We start from the raw sequence: 21,555 nt of genomic DNA on the forward strand, positions 1-21,555 counted from the left end.
GTCCTTGAATTTTTGGATGCTGTATTTTCATTCAAATGAGATATTTTTTCCTTATTTATTTATTGGCTGACTTCACTAGTCTGACTAGGGATTTTGAGGTTTGCTCAGATCTTTTATATGAGTGCATCTACTCCATACTTTACATTCCTTCTTGGAGAGGGGATTCTTAAAATTTTATGTTTTCTCTTAATTTCACAAGTCAGAACAGGTGATTAGAGTCTCTTTGTTTTCTTTAGGTCTATTCATTGAAATCTCTCTTGTGCGTGTGTGCACGCAGGGGAGGTGGGGGGGGGGGCAGAATGCGGGAACTGGTGGCCACATCCAGCAGCATTCAAGGCTTATTCCTGGCTCTGCACTCAGAAATCACTCCTTGTGGACTCAGGAGACGTATATGTATATGGGTGCCGGAGATCACACATGGATTGACTGCGTGCAAGACAAATGCCCTACCTGCTTTTCTCCCCTTCAAACTGCCTTCAGTAAATGATTTCAGTATATTGAGGCAGTTTCCCTTATCTCACAGGAACCTAGCTGGTCTTAGGTAGCAGATCCCAGGTGCTAAGCCAGGCCTGATCTTTGAGATGTAGATGCCTGGCTCCAGGCAGGCTGATCTTTGAGATGTAGACTCCAAGCTCTAGCAGACTGGTCTTTGATGTGCTAATCCAAGTGCTTGTAGTTTGTAAAAGGTGAGGCCAGGATTACTGGCCTGCAAATGTAAAGAAACAATGTGGATGTAAAGAAACAATGTATGGTTTGCCACCTCAGTGTTCTTTCTGTAACTCCTTTTGATGACATTACTATATTGCGCCCTTCAGAGGTACTATGATCTATATAAGGGGATTTTCGGGGCTCTCTAGTGCGTCAGAGAACCTGGGAAGATGGGGCTGAGGACAGAAGCTGAGAGAACAAGGGGGTGCACGTGCTTGAGGACTCCTGAGGCCTCCATGACATACATTTCTTCCATGTAATAAATTGCTGCTAAGACCAACCAGCCTGGCCCTCTTTTCCTTCCTTCGCCTGACCATCGCCATCGACCTCCCTGGAGTGGGGAAATGGCCTGAGACTACCGAACGTGGGCGGCGGGAGAGATAAGCTGCTGCCTTCCCCTTGCCCGTCCTTTTTTGTGTGTTTACACAAGGTACATGTATGGTTTCTTGTGCACCAGCTGGGCATGCTATAGGAGAGTTGTACTCCGTGGCTCACAGGTGAGCTCCTGGTAAAATTCTTTTGATTATTTTGAAGTCCTGGTGGCTATTTTCAATCTCTTCCAGCTCTTCAGCTGCAGATCTACCAGTATGCTGAGTGGAGCAAGAAGGGGTTGTTTTCTTGGATAGTGTCTTGCAGAGATGGGGAAGTCAAATGGGCCAGCTGCTCAGTGTTAGGGCCTGATTGTGCAGTGTTGCTCAAGTCCCAAGGTGCTGGGGACCACCTGGATCAGCCCAGTGCCAGGAAATGCTTGGGGGGACATGTGGTGCTGGGGATCAAACTGGAATTGGGAACATGCAACGTATGGTTTTTTAACCCTCTGCTATCTCCTTGACCCCTACTTATATCCTGCAACCGGCATATTTTAAAATTATGCAAACTTTCACTTAAAAATGATTTTTGGGACTGGATCAATAGCAGAGCAGGTAGGGCATTTGCCTTGATTCCCAGCATCCCATATGATCCCCTGAGCACCGCCAGGAGTAATTCCTGAGTGCATGAGCCAGGACTATGCAATGCATGAAACGTATTCCCACCTGGGTCGGCCCAGCACCAGTAACCCACTGCAGGGACTGCATGCATTTCTGCCAAAAGATGCTGGGTTTCGAGATTTGGTTGTGAGTCTCTAGGATCATGGCTGTTAAGCAGCTTACTCAGGAGCCAGAAAAGCCATTCATGGATGGCGACTTGGGGTCTCCTTGGGACAGGGAGGAAAGGGCCAGCTCCAGCCCCATCCCGTGAGACCCCGTGTGTCTTGTTACTGCGGGCCCAAACCTGACTGTCCAATGGCCTCTGGCAGATGGTAGTCACCGAGCCTCCAAGGGGGAGCAGGTGGAGGGACAGCACCCTTTCCCCTCTGGGGTGGCCTGGCAACAGTAACCAACTGCAGGGTCCAGACGCATTTTTGCCCAAAGCCACTGGGTTTTTGAGATTTGTTTCTGAGTCTCTGGGATCATGGCCGTTAAGCAGCTTGATCAGGAGCCAGAGAGGCTGTTGGTGGGTGGTGACTTGGAGTCTCATTGGGGTGGGGAGGAAAGGCCCAGCTCCACCCCCATCCCGTGAGGCGTGTCTGACACTGCGGGCCCAAATCTGACTGTCCAATGGCCTCTGGCAGATGGTGGCCACCAGGCAGCCAGGGGGAACAGGCCAAGGCACGAAACCTATTCCCACCTGGGTTGGCCCAGTGCCGGTAACCTACTGCAGGGACTGGACGCATTTCTGCCAAAAGCCGCTGGGTTTCAAGATTTATTTCTGAGTCTTTGGAATCATGGCCATTAAGCAGTTCGACCAGGAACCAGAGAGGCCATGCCTCCAATTATATAGCTGAGCCGGAGGTGGTTTGTGGGTGTGTCTCCCACATACCTAACTTTTGACCATTTACTTTCTTGGTAAACTTTTCCTAAAGTTTTTGGGGTCTGGCCAAAGGCACAGCAGCAATTTTGGGGTATCTGGAAGTCTGAAGGCGCCATCAGGCTGCTGATGCACTTGCCTCACAGGTACAGATTGACCTGCTGGCGGCACCATGCCACCTCACCCCTTTCTTCTTTCCCTTCAGCCTTGGTCAGTATTTGTTCTAGGTTGCTCACCAATGGGATAGCCTAGATCAAGGGTGACAAATGGTCTGCAGGTATACAAAGGTGGAAAACCAATGTTCTGTCACAGAGGTTACAACCAACTGCCGGTCTGTGGACCAGTGTGTAGACAAGTGCCAGGCCAGGTGTAAAAATGCTGAAGAACATTGACCTAGACTTTAATACCTGAGGTTTTTGATCCCCTGGTGATCAGATACTTGGCCAGAGATCCTTGTAGCAACATTAATCACAGTGTAGATTGCGGAAGGGGGTATGACAAGTGAAAACACTAATTGATAGTTCTATGCTCTAAGTTTTATTTTTGGATGTTCTTGATTATTTCATATTCTGATGATTTTGAACTTACAGTGTGAAATTAGAGGATCATCATTAATACAATTGTTCCAACAGGATGGCCTCATGGGTCTTCTACTTCGAGAGGGCAGCCTGAACTTTAAGTTCACACCCTCAGAGGTGCGGGGAGAAGCCAGCCACAGCGATCATCTCGCCTGAGATATAGCCAGCGTCGGGGGAGCAGAGGAAGGACACGAGTCCTGAACAGTCCTCGGGCACCCCCACTCTGTATGGGAAGAAGATACTGAGATAAGACCTTCTATTCCTGGGCTGGAGCAATAGCACAGCAGGTAGGGCGTTTGCCTTGCATGTGGCCGACCAGGGTTCAATTCCCAGCATCCCATATGGTCCCTCAAGCAGAACCAGGAGTAACCCCTCAGCATCGGCTGAGTGTGACCCAAAAAGCAAAAAAAAAAAAAAAAAAAAGACGTTCTATTCCTTATCCCGGGCCCCTGTATGGTGATGTGAAGTCATGACTCTTGTGGCAATGAGGGAAGAGCAATGGATGGAGATGGTCTTTGGTTTTGATCACAGCCCTGGGGAACCAACAGAGCTCAGAAAGGGGAAGAAATAAAAGGGTAACCAGGGGATATTTGAAGTCAGGTTACTCCAGATCTATGAAGGACACCACCTTGCCCACAACCTACCTCTGGATTCCTTTTTCTTTTACTGTGTTCCAAATGGCAGGCATATCAGAGAGCTAAAGGACAGACCAATAGTCAGTGCTACTCAGCCACTTCCCTGGCAGCCATATCCCATGGGCCTGACCCTTAGGTGGCGTGACCCTGTTTAAAGGTGAGGCAGATGGGAGAACCTTCCCACAGAGAACTTACCCCCGTTCTTCCCTCTATTGAGCAGAGGTTGCTAAATCCCAAAGTTGTGGATAAGAGTCTAGGAGGGATGGGGTTCAGACTGCGACTCCAGATTAAGGAGTTTAGGTCTCTTTAGCAGGGTCTTTCCAGGGACAAGGTGGGGATAGGGGATGGGTATGAGTATGGGTTCAGGAACTTTCTTTGAGTCTCACAATTTGGCTAAATTCTGTCTTGATGAGTCCTGGTACTATGCAGTTCACACGGATGTTCTTTGGTGCCAATTCCTTGGCCAGGGTTTTGGTGAGTCCTAGAATGGCAGTTTTACTGATATTGTAGACTCCTAGGTCCTATGGAGAGAAAAAGAGGTAGATAAATAGATTCGAATTGGTGGCGAGGAAGGGATACTTGTTTCCTCCTGGGTTTTGTTTGAATGTCCTTTCCAGTAAAAGTACCTTCAGGTCTAAAATTAGAACTGCCATACAATCCAACAATCCCACCTGTGGGTGTCTATCCAAAGAATATGAAATCATTAACTCAGTAAGTTATACCCACCCCAGGGTTATTACAGCATTATTTATAGTTGCTAAGTTATGAGAACAACTAGTGTGTCTTGTTGAAATGTGATTACCTAAAGGAGATGTGTCATGTATAGACAATGGAATAAGATTCAGCTATTAAAAAAATGAAAACTTGCCATTGACTGCAGAGTGGAAGGAAATTGAAGGGATAATGTGAAGTAAAATAAATCAGAAGGAGAAAGAAATAGTGGATAACAGCACCTAAGTGTGCAATATAAATAAATAAAATTGATGAGCGGAGGGGAAAAAAGTAGTGGATACTGACAAGAAAACAAATGCTACAAGGGGAAGAAGGTGGGAGAGGAGAAAGAGTGGACGGGTCTTAAGGGAGGGCTGTGGGTATTGAATATTAATTTTTTTTCCTGAAAATTAAAAATATACCAGTTCCAGATTAAATGTGGGAGGCAATGTTGAAGAAAGAGGGAGAATAGTCTCCATTAATTGCACTGTGTACTCTTTCTTAATATCATTAATTGTTGGAAAAAGTAAGAGGTGTGAGTGATAAAAAATCACTTTTGCATATGGGTAGTTCTGAGGAAAGTATTATCAAAGCTTGGGTATTTTTTTTTTTTTTGGTCACACCCAGAGATTCTCAGAGTTTACTCCTGGCTCTGCACTCAGAAATTATTCCTGGTGGTGCTCAGGAGACCAGAAGGGATGCTAGGGATCAAACCTGGGTCAGGTGTGTGCAAGGCAAACACCCTTCCTGTTGGACTATTGCTGCAGCCCCAAACTTTGGGTATTTCTATGCATTTCATTTTCCAGATAAAATGGAACAATTTTCCTCTTGCTCAATCTTATGCCATGGAAAATTACACTTATTTTCTTTTTTGATGATGGGGAGAGAACACAGGACCTCACACCAGAAAGACATACTCTACCACCGAATCCCCATTTAATACCCTCCCCTAAGCAGTCATACTTACAACAACTGGGTTATAGGCTGTGACTGAGGAGACCAGGATTACTGAGCCTTGCCTGGAAGAGAGAGATGGAGAAGGGTAGTGGTGTGTGTGTGTGTGTGTGTGTGTGTGTGTGTGTGTGTGTGTGTAGGGATGGTGGTGATAGTGGGAAATATGTGAATTGAAGGTAGAGACCCATGTCTGTGGCTGAATTTAGAGGGAGAAAACAGAGCATTTGAGAGGGAGAGACACTCCTTTGGATTTAGAGGACAAAAATATTTCCCTTAAAATTTTTTTTTCTTTTAGGTCTTCAATTATGTAAATCTATGTGTTTTGAGTGTCTTTTGTTTTTCTAAGAAAAACTGGCTATCACCATAATTAGTTTTAGAGAAGAGCCAGTTTTGGTAAATATATCATCTTAAAGAATTTATTCATTTCCTTGAAATTTTAGGTTATACCTGCTGTAAAAGACCTCTCTGGCATTAGCGCTCTCTTACTTCCCTTTTAATATCTTCAGGATTTATAATGATCTCTACTTTTATTCCCAATATTGGATACTAGTATCTTGTCTTTCCCTACTCCCCTTGGTTTTACGCATGTTAAATTTTTAAAAAATGCAACTTTTTTGAATAGTAAGTTATTGGTTTTCTTGATCCCTATATATTTTTTTCTTTAAAAAATAATACTTTTATTTTATTGAATCACTGTGGGATACAGTTACAGACTTACAAACTTTCATGATTACGTTTCAGTCATACAATGATGGAGGACCCATCCCTCCACCAGTGCCCATTGTCTACCACCATTGTTCCCTGTGTTCCTCCCAACACCTTCACCCCTTCCCACCCCTTGCCTCTGTGGCAGGCACATACCCTTTTACTCTCTCTCTCTCTCTCTCTCTCTCTCTCTCTCTCTCTCTCTCCCCTTTTGGGTTTTATGGTTTGCAATACAGGTACTAAGAGGCCATCATGTTTGACCCATACTCTACTTTCAGCACGCACCTTCCGTTCTGAGTGATCCTTTCAACCATCTTTTACTTCTCTGTCCTGGCTACCTTTTCACCCAGCATGTGAGGCTGGCTTCCAAGCGGTGGTGCAATCCTCCTGGCCTTTATCTCTACTGTCCTTAGGTGTTAGTCTCCTATTAGGTTACTTTATATTCCACAAATTAGTGCAGTCATTCTATGTCTGTTTCTCTCTTTCTAACTAATTTCACTTAGCATGATACTCTCCATGTCCATCCATGTATATGCAAATTTCATGATTTCATTGTTTCAAACAGCTGCACAGTATTCCATTGTAATATATTTATTTATTTATTTATGATAGTTTAAGTAACATGGTTACATTAGTGTTAACTTTAATAGTTTGGATAAGCATAGTTACTGCTCCTTTACCACTACTAAAATGTCCAAGGTGGTAGAGTTTTAGTTTTCTATTATTTTCTGCTCTTTATAATTTCATTTCTCCATTCTTTTCATTTACATTTCCCCCTGTACATTCTAGTTTTTATTTCACATTGAAAATGATACAATATTTTGTTCACTATTATCTACAGCCTCTGAGATACATTTATTTTATTGCCTGCAAAGAGGATTTAAAAATGTGGATTGTGGGAGTGGAGAGATAGTGTAGCAGACAGGATGTTTACCTTGCACATGGTTGACACAGGTTTGATCCTCAGCACCCCACCTTGTCCCCTGAACCCTGACAGAAGTTAACCCTGAGCACAGAGCCAGGAGTTAGCCCTGAGCACAGTCCAGTGTGGCATGAAAACAAAAAACAGTAAAATATGGATTCTATGCACAGGAGATGAGCTGAGCACATTTTTTACAGTGTTATAAATAACTGTACACTTTGTACAGTTTTATCTGTGCTACTTCAAATTGCTTGACTCCTAGCTTTTAATAGAATTAAAACTTTCCTACAATTATAAGCTTGGTCAACAGAAATGAAAAACTTGATAAAATATGAAATTAGATCTGAATAATCCCATTGTTTGTCATACAGTTTTCTTCTTTTCTTTTTTAAAAGTCAGTCAGACCACTTAGTGTTTACTGATAACTTACTTTGTATGAGCAAAATTTGAAATATTTTTTGCTGATTACAAAAAATAGCTTCCCATTAGGAATAACTTAAATAATTTCACTTTCATATTAAAATCTGGAACTCTTAAATCCCTTCAATATTTTTGGACCATTCTAATAAAAATCTGACTATTTTGAGTGTAGGGCAGTATTGTTGTTACTGTTGTTACTAAATTTTATTATTTTTTTTGAACCACACCTGGTAAGCTCAGGGCTTACTCCTGGGTCTGTGCTGAGGGATCACTTCTAGTGAGGGTCAGGGGACCATATGTAGTGCCAGGGGTTGAACCGGGGTTAGCCATATACAAGGCAAGTGCTTTACCCACTTTACCCACTCTGATCCCACTTGTCTTAATTTCTTTTTTTTTTTATTTTGCAACTCTGTTTATTTCCTTTAGAATATAGCCTATTTCTTAATCTCTTAAGATGATGTTTATCACATTAGTTTTCTTTTGTGAAACAAAAATTTTAGGGATATAAACCTCCTTCTAAGTATTACTTGTATGTATACTTGTATATATATTCACATACTTGGCTGCATGTGAATAAGAACATTCATTGAGCTGGGGAGAGGATGTTATAGCCTGCTTGGAGTTCAGGGAATAATTTGGGGGCATGACGGAAGGAAACAGGAAGTGGACATAAAATACTGGCCTAAAAGGAAGACTTTTAGAATGGTGTATGAGGAGTTGTACAGAAGTTCTCTCAAGTGAAAGAATCATAACTGATTAATAACCCAAATCAAGAACAGTACTTTTAAAGAAAACCTTAAGCACTGTCTGTCCTCCCATTGTTCATCGATATTTGCTCGAGTGGGCCCAGTAACGTCTCCATCGTGAGACTTGTTGTTACTGTGTTTGGCATATTGAATACGTCACAGGTTGCCATGTGGGCGAGATACTCTCTCTAGCTTGCTGGGCTCTCTGAGAGGGGCAGAAGAATCGAACTCAGGTTGGCCATGTTGGCCGCTTGCAAGGCAAACGCCCTACCCGCTGTGCTATCGCTCCTTAAGTCTCTGGAAATGGTCTAAAGGACATCTAGTAATACTGAAACAGTCATTCAAGTAAATCTACTAAATCTTAGCAAGGTCGCTATGATCCCAATGACTGTGCTCTGGTTAAGGCCACTGGTGCCTTCCATATGTCTCAATTCAATTCTCAGCTCCCATTTTCACCTGACTTGACCTGTCAGCAGTGAGAAACAATTGCGCTCCTTTTCCACCAAGAAATGCTTCCTTATACTTTCCTGGTTCCTAGTTTCTCTCCTTCCATGTGTGTTTCTTGTTCTTCGTCTGCTGCCCTGGTTCCCTGGAACTCTTTCTGAAATTTCTTGTCCCTTTTTATCTACACTTGCTTCCTTGATAATGTTATTCAGTGCCCTGACTGACTTCAGTAATCACACACCTGCTACTGGCTTTCAAAATCATATTCCCAGGACAAACTGCGAACTCATAATATACTGCCTTAGATCTCCAGGGTCTAAAGCTTTCTTTAAATCTTTGGAATTTCTTGGGGGAGTGTCTATTATTATTATTATTATTATTATAATTATTTTGCTTTTTAGGTCACACCCGGCGATGCACAGGAGTTACTCCTGGCTCTGTGCTCAAAAATCACTCCTGGAGTTTCTCAAGGGACCATATGGGATGCTGGGAATTGAACCCTGGTCGGCTGCATGCAAGGCAAATGCCCTACCTGCTATGCTATTGCTCCAGCCCCAAGGAGTGTCTATTATTTATGGTCGGTCCCTCAGAGCAAATGACTCAGGGACAGAGTCACATCAGAAAGATGAACATCCTTGTTAGATTAGAGGGTGGTGTTGGGACCAAGTGAAATCAGACTGATGTCAGAGAAGGAGACAGTTGGAGACTGAGTGCCCCTCCCCCAGACCATGAACTGAGTCAGTCTAGGCAATGACGCCTTAACAAAAACTTTGGCCACCAAAACTGGAATGAGCTTCTGGGCTTAGCAGTGCTCTGCAGTAGCAATATGGTTGCCTGGTCAATGCCAGGAGGGTAACAGGATGTGGAAGACAGAAAACTTGAAATTTTTTTAGTTCTAGATTGTCTCACACATCTTTTCCTTTGGCTGGTTCTAATTTATGTGCTTTCATTAAATAAAACTGTAATCCTAAGAATAGTTCATATGGTGCTGGAAGGTAGCTCATTGGCTGGGGCATATTGCATGCAGGAGACCTGGGTTTGAACTTTAGGACTACATGGCCCACTGAGAGTAACAGCTGGGAATAACCATGAGCACAGAGCTGGGAGCAGCCTTTGAACACTGCTGGATGTGTCTCACCTGCCAAAAAGTTTATATTTATATATATATATATGCATGTATATATCCCTTATGCTTCAATTATATATTCCAATTTAAATTCTAAGAAACAGATAAACGATGTTTTGTAAAGTGGTTTTTTGGGGGGCCAGAGAGACAACTCAAAAGCAATTGTGTTTGCATGTTCAAGTCCCCAAATTTGATCTCACCCCATCTCTGCCAGATACTGCTCTGGTGGCCTTCAGCAATGCTGTCCCCAGAATGAACTCTTGGGGAATGAATCGCTTAGTGGCCCCAGCCACCCCCTGAGCATTTCTTGGGTACATCCCCCTCCAAAACTTTCTTTTTGTTTTTGGGACTGGAGTGATAGCATAGCAAGTAGGGCATCTGCGATCAGGGTTCCATCCTTGGTACCCCATGGAGTCCCTTGATTTCTCCAGGATTGAACCCTGAGCACAGAGCCAGGTGTAAGCCCAGAGCACTGCCAGGTGTACCTCTTTCCCCATGACCCCCCGCCTAAAATTAAACAAAACAAAACAAAACAAATCTCAACAAACAAAACATTTTTGATTTCTGTAGTCAGAGAAACTTGTCTGTATTTCAATCCCTTAAAGTTTGTTAGACTTCCATTATGGCCTATTTTATCATCAGTCTTCTGGTAAATATTCTCACTGTACTTAAAGAGAATATACACTCTGCAGTTGTTGGTATCTTTTCTATATCTATTCCCTAGGCTAGGCCTGCCAATCATGTTGTTTTAGTTCTCTTTTCTGTACTGGTTCTTCCTGAGGAAGGGGTTCACTTGCCTTAATGAGCTGCTCTACTGAAGGTGGACAAGGTCCTGTTGGAATGTGGACTTGTTTGTTTTCTTTTGCATTTGTGCCCAAGTCTTCTTTATGTGTTTGGAAGTTTTCGGTGTATACAGAGTAATTGCAATTTTTATGTCTATTCAACGAATCAATCCTTTTGATATTGTGAAGCAGCTGTTTTTTTCTTTAGCTATGTTTTTGGCTAAATGTCTCTTCTGATATTACTATCACTAGGGACATCAGCTTTCCTTTAGTTAGAATTTTTTTATTCTTATTTTTCAGCCTTTAGATAAAAAATACATATTTCTTTTGAACAGAACATGACAATTGTTGCATCTTAAATGTAAACACTATTTTTATTTCCTTAACCTTCAACAGTTACTGCTACTACTTCTACCAAAAAATGGTTAAAATTGTTAGTATAGTATGTCTTTTTCATTCTTATTTCCATCTTAGATTTCCATCTGAGATTATTTTTATTCTGCTTAAAATTCACCAGAGAATTTTTTTAAAGTGACATTTCCTGATAGTGAGCTCCTAGGTTTCATTTGTCTGAAAATGTTATTACTTTGTTCTAATTCTTGAAAGATATTTTATAGGTGCAGAGTTCTAGATTGATAGTGATTTTCTTTCATCATACCAAAGATCACATTTTGTTTTCTCTGATTTTTATTGTTATTGATAAATCTGGCTAGCTCTGTTTCTTGGAAGGTAATCTCTAGCTCCTCTCTGGTTGCTTCTGGCATCATTTTTTTCCCCCTGTGTGCTTTGATATTTTTTATGATAATTGTTAGACTCATTGTTATGTGACAAAGTATTTTTTTAAAGTGTGGTTCTTGTGAATTGAACCCAAGTCTTCTGGATGTAAGGTATGCAGTTTACCATACCTAGTCCTATGTCTAGGTATAGAGTAAAAAAAATATTCTGCTTGACAGTTGCGCTTCTTGGATATGGGCATTAGTACCTTTCTCTCTCTTTTTTTTCTTTTTGGGTCACACCCGGCGATGCACAGGGGTCACTTCTGGCTCTGCACTCAGAAATTATCCCTGGCGGTGCTCAGGGGACCATATGGGATGCTGGGAATGGAACCTGGGTCGGCCGCGTGCAAGGCAAACGCTCTACCCGCTGTGCTATCACTCCAGCCCCTAATACCTTTCTTAGAATTTCTCAGAGATCATTCTTCTCTGTTTCTTTTATTTGTGAATTTGATTGGTGTAATTTTCTTGCTATTTTCTCCATGCTTCGTAGCATCTTTATCATCTTTCCATTTTTGTTTTACATTCTAGAATATTTTTCATAATTTGATTTTTTACTTTCCAATCTTATTTGTGGCCATATGTATATATATTTGTTTGATTTGTTTGTTTTTGTTTTTATTTTTGAATTTTGAACTACACCTGGCAGTGCTCAGGTCTTACTCTTGGCTCTGTGTTCGGGGATCACTCCTGGCAGGTTCAGGGACCATGTTGGTTGCTGGGGATCAAATTTGTAAGCGCCCTACCCACTGTACTATCAGTCTGGCCAATCGATTAATTTGTTTTTAAGTCTATCTGTTATTCTTAAATTTCAATAATTATTTAAAATTTCTAGTATTTTGTTTGCTTATATTTTAAGTTGTTTGCTGGGCCAGAGCAGTAGCATAGCAGGTAGGGTGTCTGCCTTGCACACGGCTGACCTGGGTTGGATTCCTCCGACCCTCTCGGAGAGCCTGGCAAGCTACGGAGAGTATCTTGCCCACACAGCAAAGCCTGGCAAGCCATTCCTGACATATTCGATATGCCAGAAACAGTAACAACAAATTTCACAATGGAGATGTTACTGGTGCCCGCTCAAGCAAATTGATGAACAATGGGAGGACAGTGACAGTGACAGTGTGTGGTCAATCCTTATACTTCTTTTAAAAATCATATTTTCTAATTTTATTTTATTTACTAAAAAAACATTTATTTTATAATTTGTGCTAGATAATTCAGTGTTTAGAGAACTTGTGGGTCTATATCTGTTGTCTGTGGTTTATGCTAATTTTTGCTTCTGGTATCCTGTTTTATAATTTTTCTCCTGTATGTTGATTTTACTTTAATATTTTTTTTTAAGAAATACTTGAAGCCTGGGATTAAGGTAGATTATTTAGAGATTTGTTTTTGCCTCTGTGAAGCACCTGAGGCCAGTGTTTATCTGGAATAACTTTAAATTAATTTTTTGAGTATGTGTGTGTGGGGAGAAGGGAGGTGGGGAGAGGAGAGAGATTTGAATGATCTAAGTAACAGAAATTTAAATTACAAATCTGCATGATTTCATGTTGGGTACAAATTCTCAGTCACATTTACCACCCCCCTCCCCATGGCTCTAATTTTGAAATAGTTTTCTTAACAGTCTTCTAGGAAGAATCCTAGTTTCTAGTTCTTTTTATCATTAAAGGGATAATCATTTGGCGTCCCATTCACACGACAGGAGGTGAGGTCCCCCTCCTGAACTTCTGTCCTGGGAGTTTATGGAAACAGAAACCAAATGCTATGCTATTTTCTAAAGAGAATTTGGAAAACAGCAGCACACTGCAGTGCTCTTTCTTCGAAGGGCTTCCACTTTCACTTAGTATTTTGGTTTTTAACTTAAAAAAATTTTTTTAGCTTTTTTTGCTGACTAATGCACTTAAGATATGTAATAAATCCAATAGCTTTCTTCTGAATTTAAGATATTTGCCTCTGATTCATTGTGCCCTAGGGGCTGCTTTCCTTTCTCCTAGTTAATGTCCTTTTAGAAAATTAAAGTTTCTTAAAACTTTGAGGGTTGGATCAAATATGTTCAGGATTGTTAAAAATATATGATTGTCCTGGTTAAGATTTACCTTAAAGTTCAAATGTCTGGTGTTAATAATTTCCTTATTTCTTCTTCTTTTTTCCCCTTATTTCTTCTTATGTGGATGTGTTCTTTCATTCTCCAGGTTCTTCAGATTGTTCTCTGAAATGTCTCTAAGCCTCTTATGGCCTTTAACCCCATTTTTGCCCTCTCATGCACTCTTACCTACTTGCCTAAATCCTAACAATCCTTCAGGGTCCAACTTAAGTGGATTTTCTTTCATGAACTCCTACCTTGTCTATAAAGTTAGAAAAAGAAATCTTTTACTTGTACAGGTCCTGGAACTAGGAATAATAGTAGTGATAACACCATTCACAGTCTTAATATTATTATAACATTATTAATCTCAAGATACTATCATTTCAGAATATATTAATATGTAAATATAGAATATGAACATTTATCGCTGTACATATATAATATCACATAATATATAAATCATTAGATTATGTTGTAAGATAATTTTGCATCATAAATATTAAAACCAATTTTATTATTATATACTTATATTTATATTTATGAAAATCTGCGCTCTGATAATATTCATTTGAAGATTATGTTTATTATTAACTACAGAAAATATGCATAGTTTTACAATGTGAACTTTGCTTGGTACTTGACATATTTCATCATGTTAATTCATCCTTGCAAAAAACTTCCACTGTCATTTTTTCACTTACCTAGATAAGAAAGTTCAAGGAGTTAGTTAATTGCCAACTCCTTGGTAGCTAGTGGCAGAGCATAGAGAATGGGGTCATAGAGAACTTCAAGGAAAAGTGGTGAGACCACAGACAACTTCTGCTGATGAGACTGGTAAACTGGGGATGGAAAAACTCCCAGGACACAGTCGGATGGCTCCTGCCCATGGATAATGTGGGTCTCTGGGAGATTATTGGGGAACACTCTACTCATTGAAGCTAGTGGCAAGGTAACCCCCACTCCTCCTAGTTAGAAAGGAGCTGGTCTCTACCCACTGGGCCTGCTTCGGAGAAGCTGATGCTCTGGCAGCTGCCTAGCAGGGGTGGCAAGGGGGCAGGGTTAGGAAGAGGCAGGGTAAGAGCAGAGCAGGATGATGCTCGCAGCTGCTCCCATCACAGGCAGGCTGTGTGCCAGCAGGATTCTGTGCCCTGAGCTGCTGCAGCCCCAGAGAGCACTGTATGTCCCCGAGGCCGGCACTGAGCACCACTCTCTGTGGCTCTTATCCTGGTCCAAATGCCCTGGGTACACTTCAGCAAAGAACGGGACCCTCCTGGGCAGAATACTGCAACTGGTGTCTCTGCCTCAGAGTGCGAGGGGAAAACTCACTGGTCTGGTTTTACGGAGTCTCCGCCACTGGTTCCCAGGGGAAAGGTCTAAGTACCTTCAGTCCCCTTCACCCAGCTCTCCATCCCATGGTGGACACCATTGACTACCCCCACCCGCTTCCAGGCTCTCACCCCCTGTTCTCCATGTGGGGCAGCAGCTGGCTCAGCAGCAGAGCTGGGGACTTCACATTCACATTCAGGATCTGGAATCAGAGCAGATGGAGCAGGGGAGGAAAATGAGTGTGTGGGTCTCACCCATGTCTCTGCATTAGAAGAGGTGTGACGGTCTTTGAGAAAGGCAAGTAGGGTCAGTACTGGCTTGATCTGACAGCCATGGGGGTGGGGTGTCCTGAGGATGCAGGTGTATACAGGGTTCAGGTTGAGCTCTCAAGTCAGGATTCTTGTGTCTCCAAGGACCTTGGATGAAAAAGAATGCTCTAGCTGGGTTAGGAGGGCACCCACCAGCTGAGTGCGTGGAGATCTTTTTGTGGGATGAACTATGTACCCCAAAGTAGATATGCTACATCCTGAGCTCAGGATATCAGAAACTGACCTGATAGGAAATAGGATACTTGGGGATGTGGTCAAGAGGAAACCACACTGCAGTAGGATGCGCCTAGGAAACCACACTGAGTGTGGGTGCTGGCCTGATGATGGAGGAAACTGGACACACACACACACACACACACACACAAACACACTCACATACCTTCTTAGATATGTACACATACACATGTAAACCCATATACACACCTCCTCACATGAGAACACACACACTCACGTGTGCACACACACCCATGTACACATAGAGTCACACACAAATTCACACACATGGCTCCCATAGCTTGCAGAGAAGCCGAGAACAGATTCTCTCAGGAAGGTTTAAGGTGCTTGGAGAGAATCACTGCCCAGGCCTTGATCTTGGACAATTGACCTTGCATAATTGTCACCCACATTTCTGCAGTTCAGGCCATCTAGATGATTTTACTCAGTCAAGGTGCCATTGGAAGTGAGGCCGGCTGCATCTCAGGTACAGAGCTCTGGTGCCCCCCGCGGGCAAGGCAGAGAGCCTTGCTGTGCCCTGGGCCACACTTGGAAGGATTATTTGTGTGCATGTTGAATATTCCCTGCAGACCGGGGGTTCCTGGAAGGTAGGCTAGAATTGCATTAGATAATCATAACCCCATATCTTAGGATGGGGACGATGAATCTGTGAGGGAAGATATGGGGGGAGAGTCATGTGGGATCTTAGATGGAGAAAGGGTTCATGTGACAGCGCTGATTCATGCTGGTTCTCCTGTCTTACCTTGTCCCAGATCTGCTCACTGGTCCCCAGAGTACTTCCCACCAGGGGGTTTACTCCTGCCACACACACCAGGAAATCCACACCCTTGTTGTATTCCAGGGCCTGTGGGGAGAAGGGGACACCAAGATCCAGGGTCAGGGGACCCAGCATAGATATGCTATATGGGAGGTGATTCCTGTCATGAACTAGAGGCAAATCTGGTGCAAACCCGAGGGTTCATGCCAAGAGAGGGGCAGTGTTCTCCTTTTTTTTAGGAACCAGGTCTGAGGGTTCAGACAATAAGGGGTGGGATTTCTCCCTATGTACCCCAAACACAGCTCCCATCTGTACTGTCTCCAGAAGCTCCCTTTCTCCTGAAAGCCTGTTCATACATCAGAACTTCTTTCTTTACAATCTCTCCTTTCTCTACAATCCTCCATGGAGAACCTTCAGGGAGGGGCTGGCCTGAGGCTCCACAGGGCAGCTATGGTTGGTTGTATTGGGCAAACCTCCTGCCCAGCACTGCCCTGCACCCTGTCCCTATGCTCTCCTCCTCCTCAGTACTTTCTTTCTTGGTCTGCTCAGAGAGACTGTGGGCTCCAGGGTGGGGTGGGGTGGCACCCAAATAACTTGATTCATATCATATTATCTTCAGCTATTTCCCTCCACTGCGTCATCAGCAGCAGAATCCCAGAGCTCCTCACCTTGGCCACCAGTCGCTCACGGTCCTCGGCCTTCCCAACGTGGCACACAGTACCCGTCACACTCAGACCCTCGTCTTGTAGCATGGTCATGGCATGGTCCACGTTCTGCTGCTTCCGGCTGCAGATCACCACGTGAGCCCCATCTTGGGCTAGACGCCTGGCAGCGGCCAGACCAATTCTATTGGCAGAAAGGAGAGGATGTGACCGTTCCATCTTGGGATGATGATCATTCCACTTTCCTTTAATGTTGAGCTCCCTAAAATGAACTTCTGCCAATCTAGAGACTCTCACTTCAAGCTTTAATTAAGGATAATCAGAAAACTTGGAGAAGGGAAAGGAAATCTATTGCTCATCAGTCTGTGGATATCCCTTAATCCTGTATCCCTCAGAATGTGACTTCCCCTCCTACTTAAACTATTACCGTGATGGGAGGATTACTTCCTCCAGGCTTTGGGGATTCATGGTCTCAGTCCTGTGAAACTGTTGAACACGTACAAGCCCACTGTTAGGAAATGTGGGACATGAACCACACAGAAAGGATCAAATGGAAGAATCCTCTGTCTTTCCCTGGTGGACACTCCCAGGTCCATTATGTTTCCTAGATTTGGAGGACCTGGGAATTCAAGTCCAGGTGATCTGAGGAGTGGAGGAGATGTATGAGAGCTCCATAAATAGACTTTCTCACTTCTCTCTCCTAGCCCTCATGACTCTCTTTAGGATCACTTTCCAAAACAAACCATCAATACTAAATTCTAACAGGCTCTGCTTTGTGGGCACTTAAGACAATAGGTCAACAGAATATAAACACACTCACAATTCCCAGATCCTCCAAAAGTTGCTCTCACCCCTTTGTGGATCCTGTGACCACAGCGACTTTGTTGGCAAATTTGAGGGTCCTAGTGGCTGTGCTTCTGGTTCTCCTCATGAAGAGGGGGATTCCAGACGCCAGGAGGCTCCTCCAAGTCCAAGTCAGGGGTTTATACATAGTGGTTTCTATGCGATCTTCATCTAGTTGAATGTGCTACTGGGAAGCTTCTGGAAAAGGAAGAATGGTTTCTATAAGCAATGCCTGTAAGCATCTTTCAAGTTAGTGAGTACCACCTCCCATGGCAGACTCAGAACATGTGATGGGGGACCAGCCCCCAAAGCTTAGCCTGTAGCTACTGCTCAAACCCTTCCATAATTTACTGGACATGAACGTTTATCTGCAAAGTTCTTTCTACTAAAATCCATCAGGAGTGGTTTTTGTTATCTAGAATCAAAAATCCTGACATATCCACACATGAATTCTACAAATATTTAGTTCACAAGACCCTCAGAATAACAGACAGGTTATTTATCTGTCTTCACAGTTTTGTTGTGAGAAGAATAATACATATATCAAGTTGGGAAAGGGCTTTGTAAACTTTGGAGCTCTTCAAGCATCTAATCTCCTGCAGTTTTTTTAGGATTGCTGTTTCCTCATATGCAGGGCCATGGGGCTGTCCTCTTAGTCTTTGGTTGTGCCTCATCTCCAGTTTGCAATGTCTTGATCTAACTGAATTCACTCCTTAGCCTCTATTTCCAGAATTGTCTTAGTTTTTAGTGGCTGGGCAGGTTGTTTCTGACTCCCTCAAAGTTGCCTCATTAGTTCTATGTGACCTAGTGACCTCTGAACTTGCTTCTTTTCTTGTGCACTTATTTATCTTTTGGTTTTTGGATCATACCTGGCAATGCTCAGGGATGACTCCGGATTCTGAACTCAGGAGAGCAGAGCCAGGAATCAGAATTTCTCCTAGTGGTACTCAGAGGGCCATATGGGATGCTGGGGATTGAACCTGGGTGGGCTGAATGCAAGGCAAGTGCCCTACCCTCTGTGCTATCTTGTTGGTCTCTAATTTGCTCCTTTTATAGCATTAATCTCACTCAGTCTGAGCAACTGTGTGTTACACTGATCTTTTCCAGTAAATACCTGGGCCCAATAGCTGTTCAATAGGTATTTGTTGAGTGAATAAATATCTTGACTGAGATTGACTACAGTGAAAGAAAAGATTTTTCAGGGGACTTCTGGAGACCCTTAGGTTAAAGTCCTTAGTCACACTCTCCCCTGTATTCTCAGTTATACCTTGCTATTTTACTTAAAAGTAGCCATCCCTGAAAAAAAAGTAGGCATTTCTGAGTTTGAATGGCATGAGTTTTTGTATGCAGGGCAGATGTGTTTTCCTGATATTTAGGATTCTGAGTCTTTGCTCAAATCTCCACAAATCTATGGCTGTGAACTTACCTATTTACATAAAACCAATTCCCTTATTTAAGCACTTAGACTAGTAAATCCTAGGCAAATACCAAGGCAGAAAGTGCCATTCAAACAAACTCTATGTGCAAATTTATACTCATTTTTTTCTTTCTCAGAAATGTATCTCATATAATTTCTGCTCATTCATGATAGGTCCTTACCTTCCTGTAGTCAAGGATTCAAACTAGATTAAAGAGTCTCCTCCTCCACTTAACTTTCTGTCAGTGTCATTCCAGGCAGTTTTATTCTTCGATCTCAAGGGTTTCATCTAGTCCAAGAACATAATCACTCTGTCTCCTTTGCCTAAACCATTTCTTAGTATTTTTGGCAAAGGAGAATCTGACTGGGGAAAGCTAAAGGTTAGGCATTCTATGCCCTCTTCCCCACCCCACCCCCACCCCAGGCTAATTCTTAGAGATTGAATGAAGAGAACAGCTCAGGAATATCAGAAGTCAAGCCAAAAAGGTAGAGAGAAACAGCATGAAGAGGGAGAAACTACAAAGAGTTTGGTATTTTTGGAACATTAAGTATGAGGAGGGAAGATGTAGAGATGAAACTGGAGACTTAGCCGAAACTGACAGGGTCTCAGACTGACATGGCCAGGTTTTGCCTTTAGAGGCAACTGTGAGGTGTGTGTATGTGTGTGTGTGTGTGTGTGTGTGTGTGTGTGTGTGTGTGTGATGTGTGTACATGAATATATTTTTCCTGGAAGCTAGGAGAAGTCTTTGTAGCAAGCAATACCAGGTCCTATGCCATTTGGATACTGTCAGGAAATAGATGATATACACGCTTAAAGAGAATTCCATGATGTTTTTAGAGGCAAGGTGTAGGGAAAGTCCAAGGGACAGTACAGTTCCCTGAAGCTAGCGAGGTGCCATTACCATTGGTCCTGAAGGAGTAGCAGAGGAAGTGGGTTACCCAGCAAAGAGAAAGAGGGCCGAGCTACTGTTAGGAGCTACTGTGTCTGGGTCTCTGTTGGCTGGATGTAGCCTACACAGATCAGCCTCCAAGAGCTTATTTGGGAGAACTGCAGAGCAGAATATGGAAGGACAAGAAGAGGAGACTTGTTTGGGGCCTGGGGTAGCCAGGTGTCAGTTGCAGAGAAGTTAGATTTGGGAAATCTAATTTATTAAGGTTATCAGACCTTGGTGTGAGATTGACCATCCTCAAGATGAGAGGAAATTTTCTGCTTAGACCCCTGAAATGAAGGCAGTCTTTGAAATTTGAGCCTCAGGTTGACCCACTATATTGATGACATGTGAATTGATCTGTTGAACAGAAAATGCAATAATTGAGAGTTCTGGACAAGAATGTACCTCAGAGGTCTGAGGGACAATCTTATAGAGATCTGAAGACCTGAGGTATATTGAAATATACATTCAAAGGTGAAGGACAATTAACATTTGGTACTTGATAGCCCTCTTTGGGTTTTGGAGCTAGAATATTCTCTATATGGAGAAGGTGGTCACTGTTGAGTGAGGCTCAGAGTAAGTTTTTGAAACAGGTAAAGAAGTGGTATTATTGGTCCTGTCACTTGGACCTGCTGGCCTAGCAGAGTTCATGGAGTTACAGGCAGGTTTGCTGATAAGGAACTATGGGAATCTTGGGGGACCCCCGACAGGGAGTCTCAAGCAGAACCCTAGGATTCTGGAGCAAGGGCACACTAAATGCAGGGCCTGGTGCTTGTAGAACTGAACATCTGACCAAGGAATATTGAGTGATTGTGTGGTTAGAGCTGCCCTACATAATGTGGGTCCTATTAGTCATAGAGTTGAGTAGGCATAGCAGGAGGGGGCACGAAGCGGTCGTGCAGGTCCTTTCAGTCACTCAAGTTAGGCAAGTGGCTCCAACTCCCACATTACCTGCTCTGATGGCTTTGATGCTTCTTGGCTTTCCTGTGTGGTCCCTGAAAGACCTCAGAAGAGGCAGTATTGTGGCTCTGGTTTCTGAGTGAGTATATAGACATGATAAGTTGGTGTAAGTACAAACTGATGGTTGTGTTACAATCTCACTTAGGAGTGACCCTGAAAGACAACGGTGAAGGAAATTCCTGCCGATGGACAGAGCTCTGAGAAGCACTCCTTGTTTAACCACTTTGGGGAGACCGAAAAATAGCCTGTGCTAAGGATAGTGTGTGGGATTTTCCCACACCAATAACTAATTCGAATGTCAATTGAGCAACCTAAATTAATTCTGACATGAATTTCTCAGAGTTAAGGCAGATCTACAAATGCAGGACTTAGTCCCACAAGGCCTACCTCTTTCAGACATTGGTCACAAGTTCTGGAATTCATGATTCTCCTGATCAAACAGGCTATAAATCAGTGTATCCCATGAACCTCTTCTCTCATTCAATAATTTGCCAGAATGTTTCGCTAAAGGCAGGAAAACACCTTGTTTCATTCACCAGTTTATTGACTAATTTGTTTTCATCTAAAAAATTATAGTATGTTAATTACAGTTAAAAGGGTTATGAGTTTTATTTAAAGGCTGTAACTCAGTGATTGCAAATGGAAGAGATGCAGAGGGCAAGG

At 42.9% G+C, this 21,555-nt stretch overlaps 2 protein-coding genes across 3 annotated transcripts in view; both read right to left on the reverse strand.

Annotated features, from left to right (window-relative positions):
- The window catches only part of LOC130041170 (dehydrogenase/reductase SDR family member 4), a 330,800-nt gene that overhangs the window by 68,546 nt on the left and 240,699 nt on the right, over positions 1 to 21,555 (reverse strand). The window lies entirely within an intron of this gene.
- Positions 3,246 to 17,731, reverse strand: LOC130041171 (dehydrogenase/reductase SDR family member 2, mitochondrial-like). Its single transcript, XM_056133217.1, has 7 exons — positions 17,592 to 17,731; positions 16,747 to 16,924; positions 16,064 to 16,165; positions 14,890 to 14,960; positions 5,448 to 5,499; positions 4,134 to 4,290; positions 3,246 to 3,388 (listed from the first exon to the last, which is right to left on the reverse strand). The coding sequence occupies exons 1-7, from the start codon at positions 17,729 to 17,731 to the stop codon at positions 3,246 to 3,248; spliced, it is 843 nt and encodes a 280-aa protein (XP_055989192.1).

Source organism: Sorex fumeus, unplaced genomic scaffold, assembly GCF_029834395.1.
Source record: "Sorex fumeus unplaced genomic scaffold, SorFum_2.1 ptg000098l, whole genome shotgun sequence".
Lineage (NCBI taxonomy): Eukaryota > Metazoa > Chordata > Mammalia > Eulipotyphla > Soricidae > Sorex > Sorex fumeus.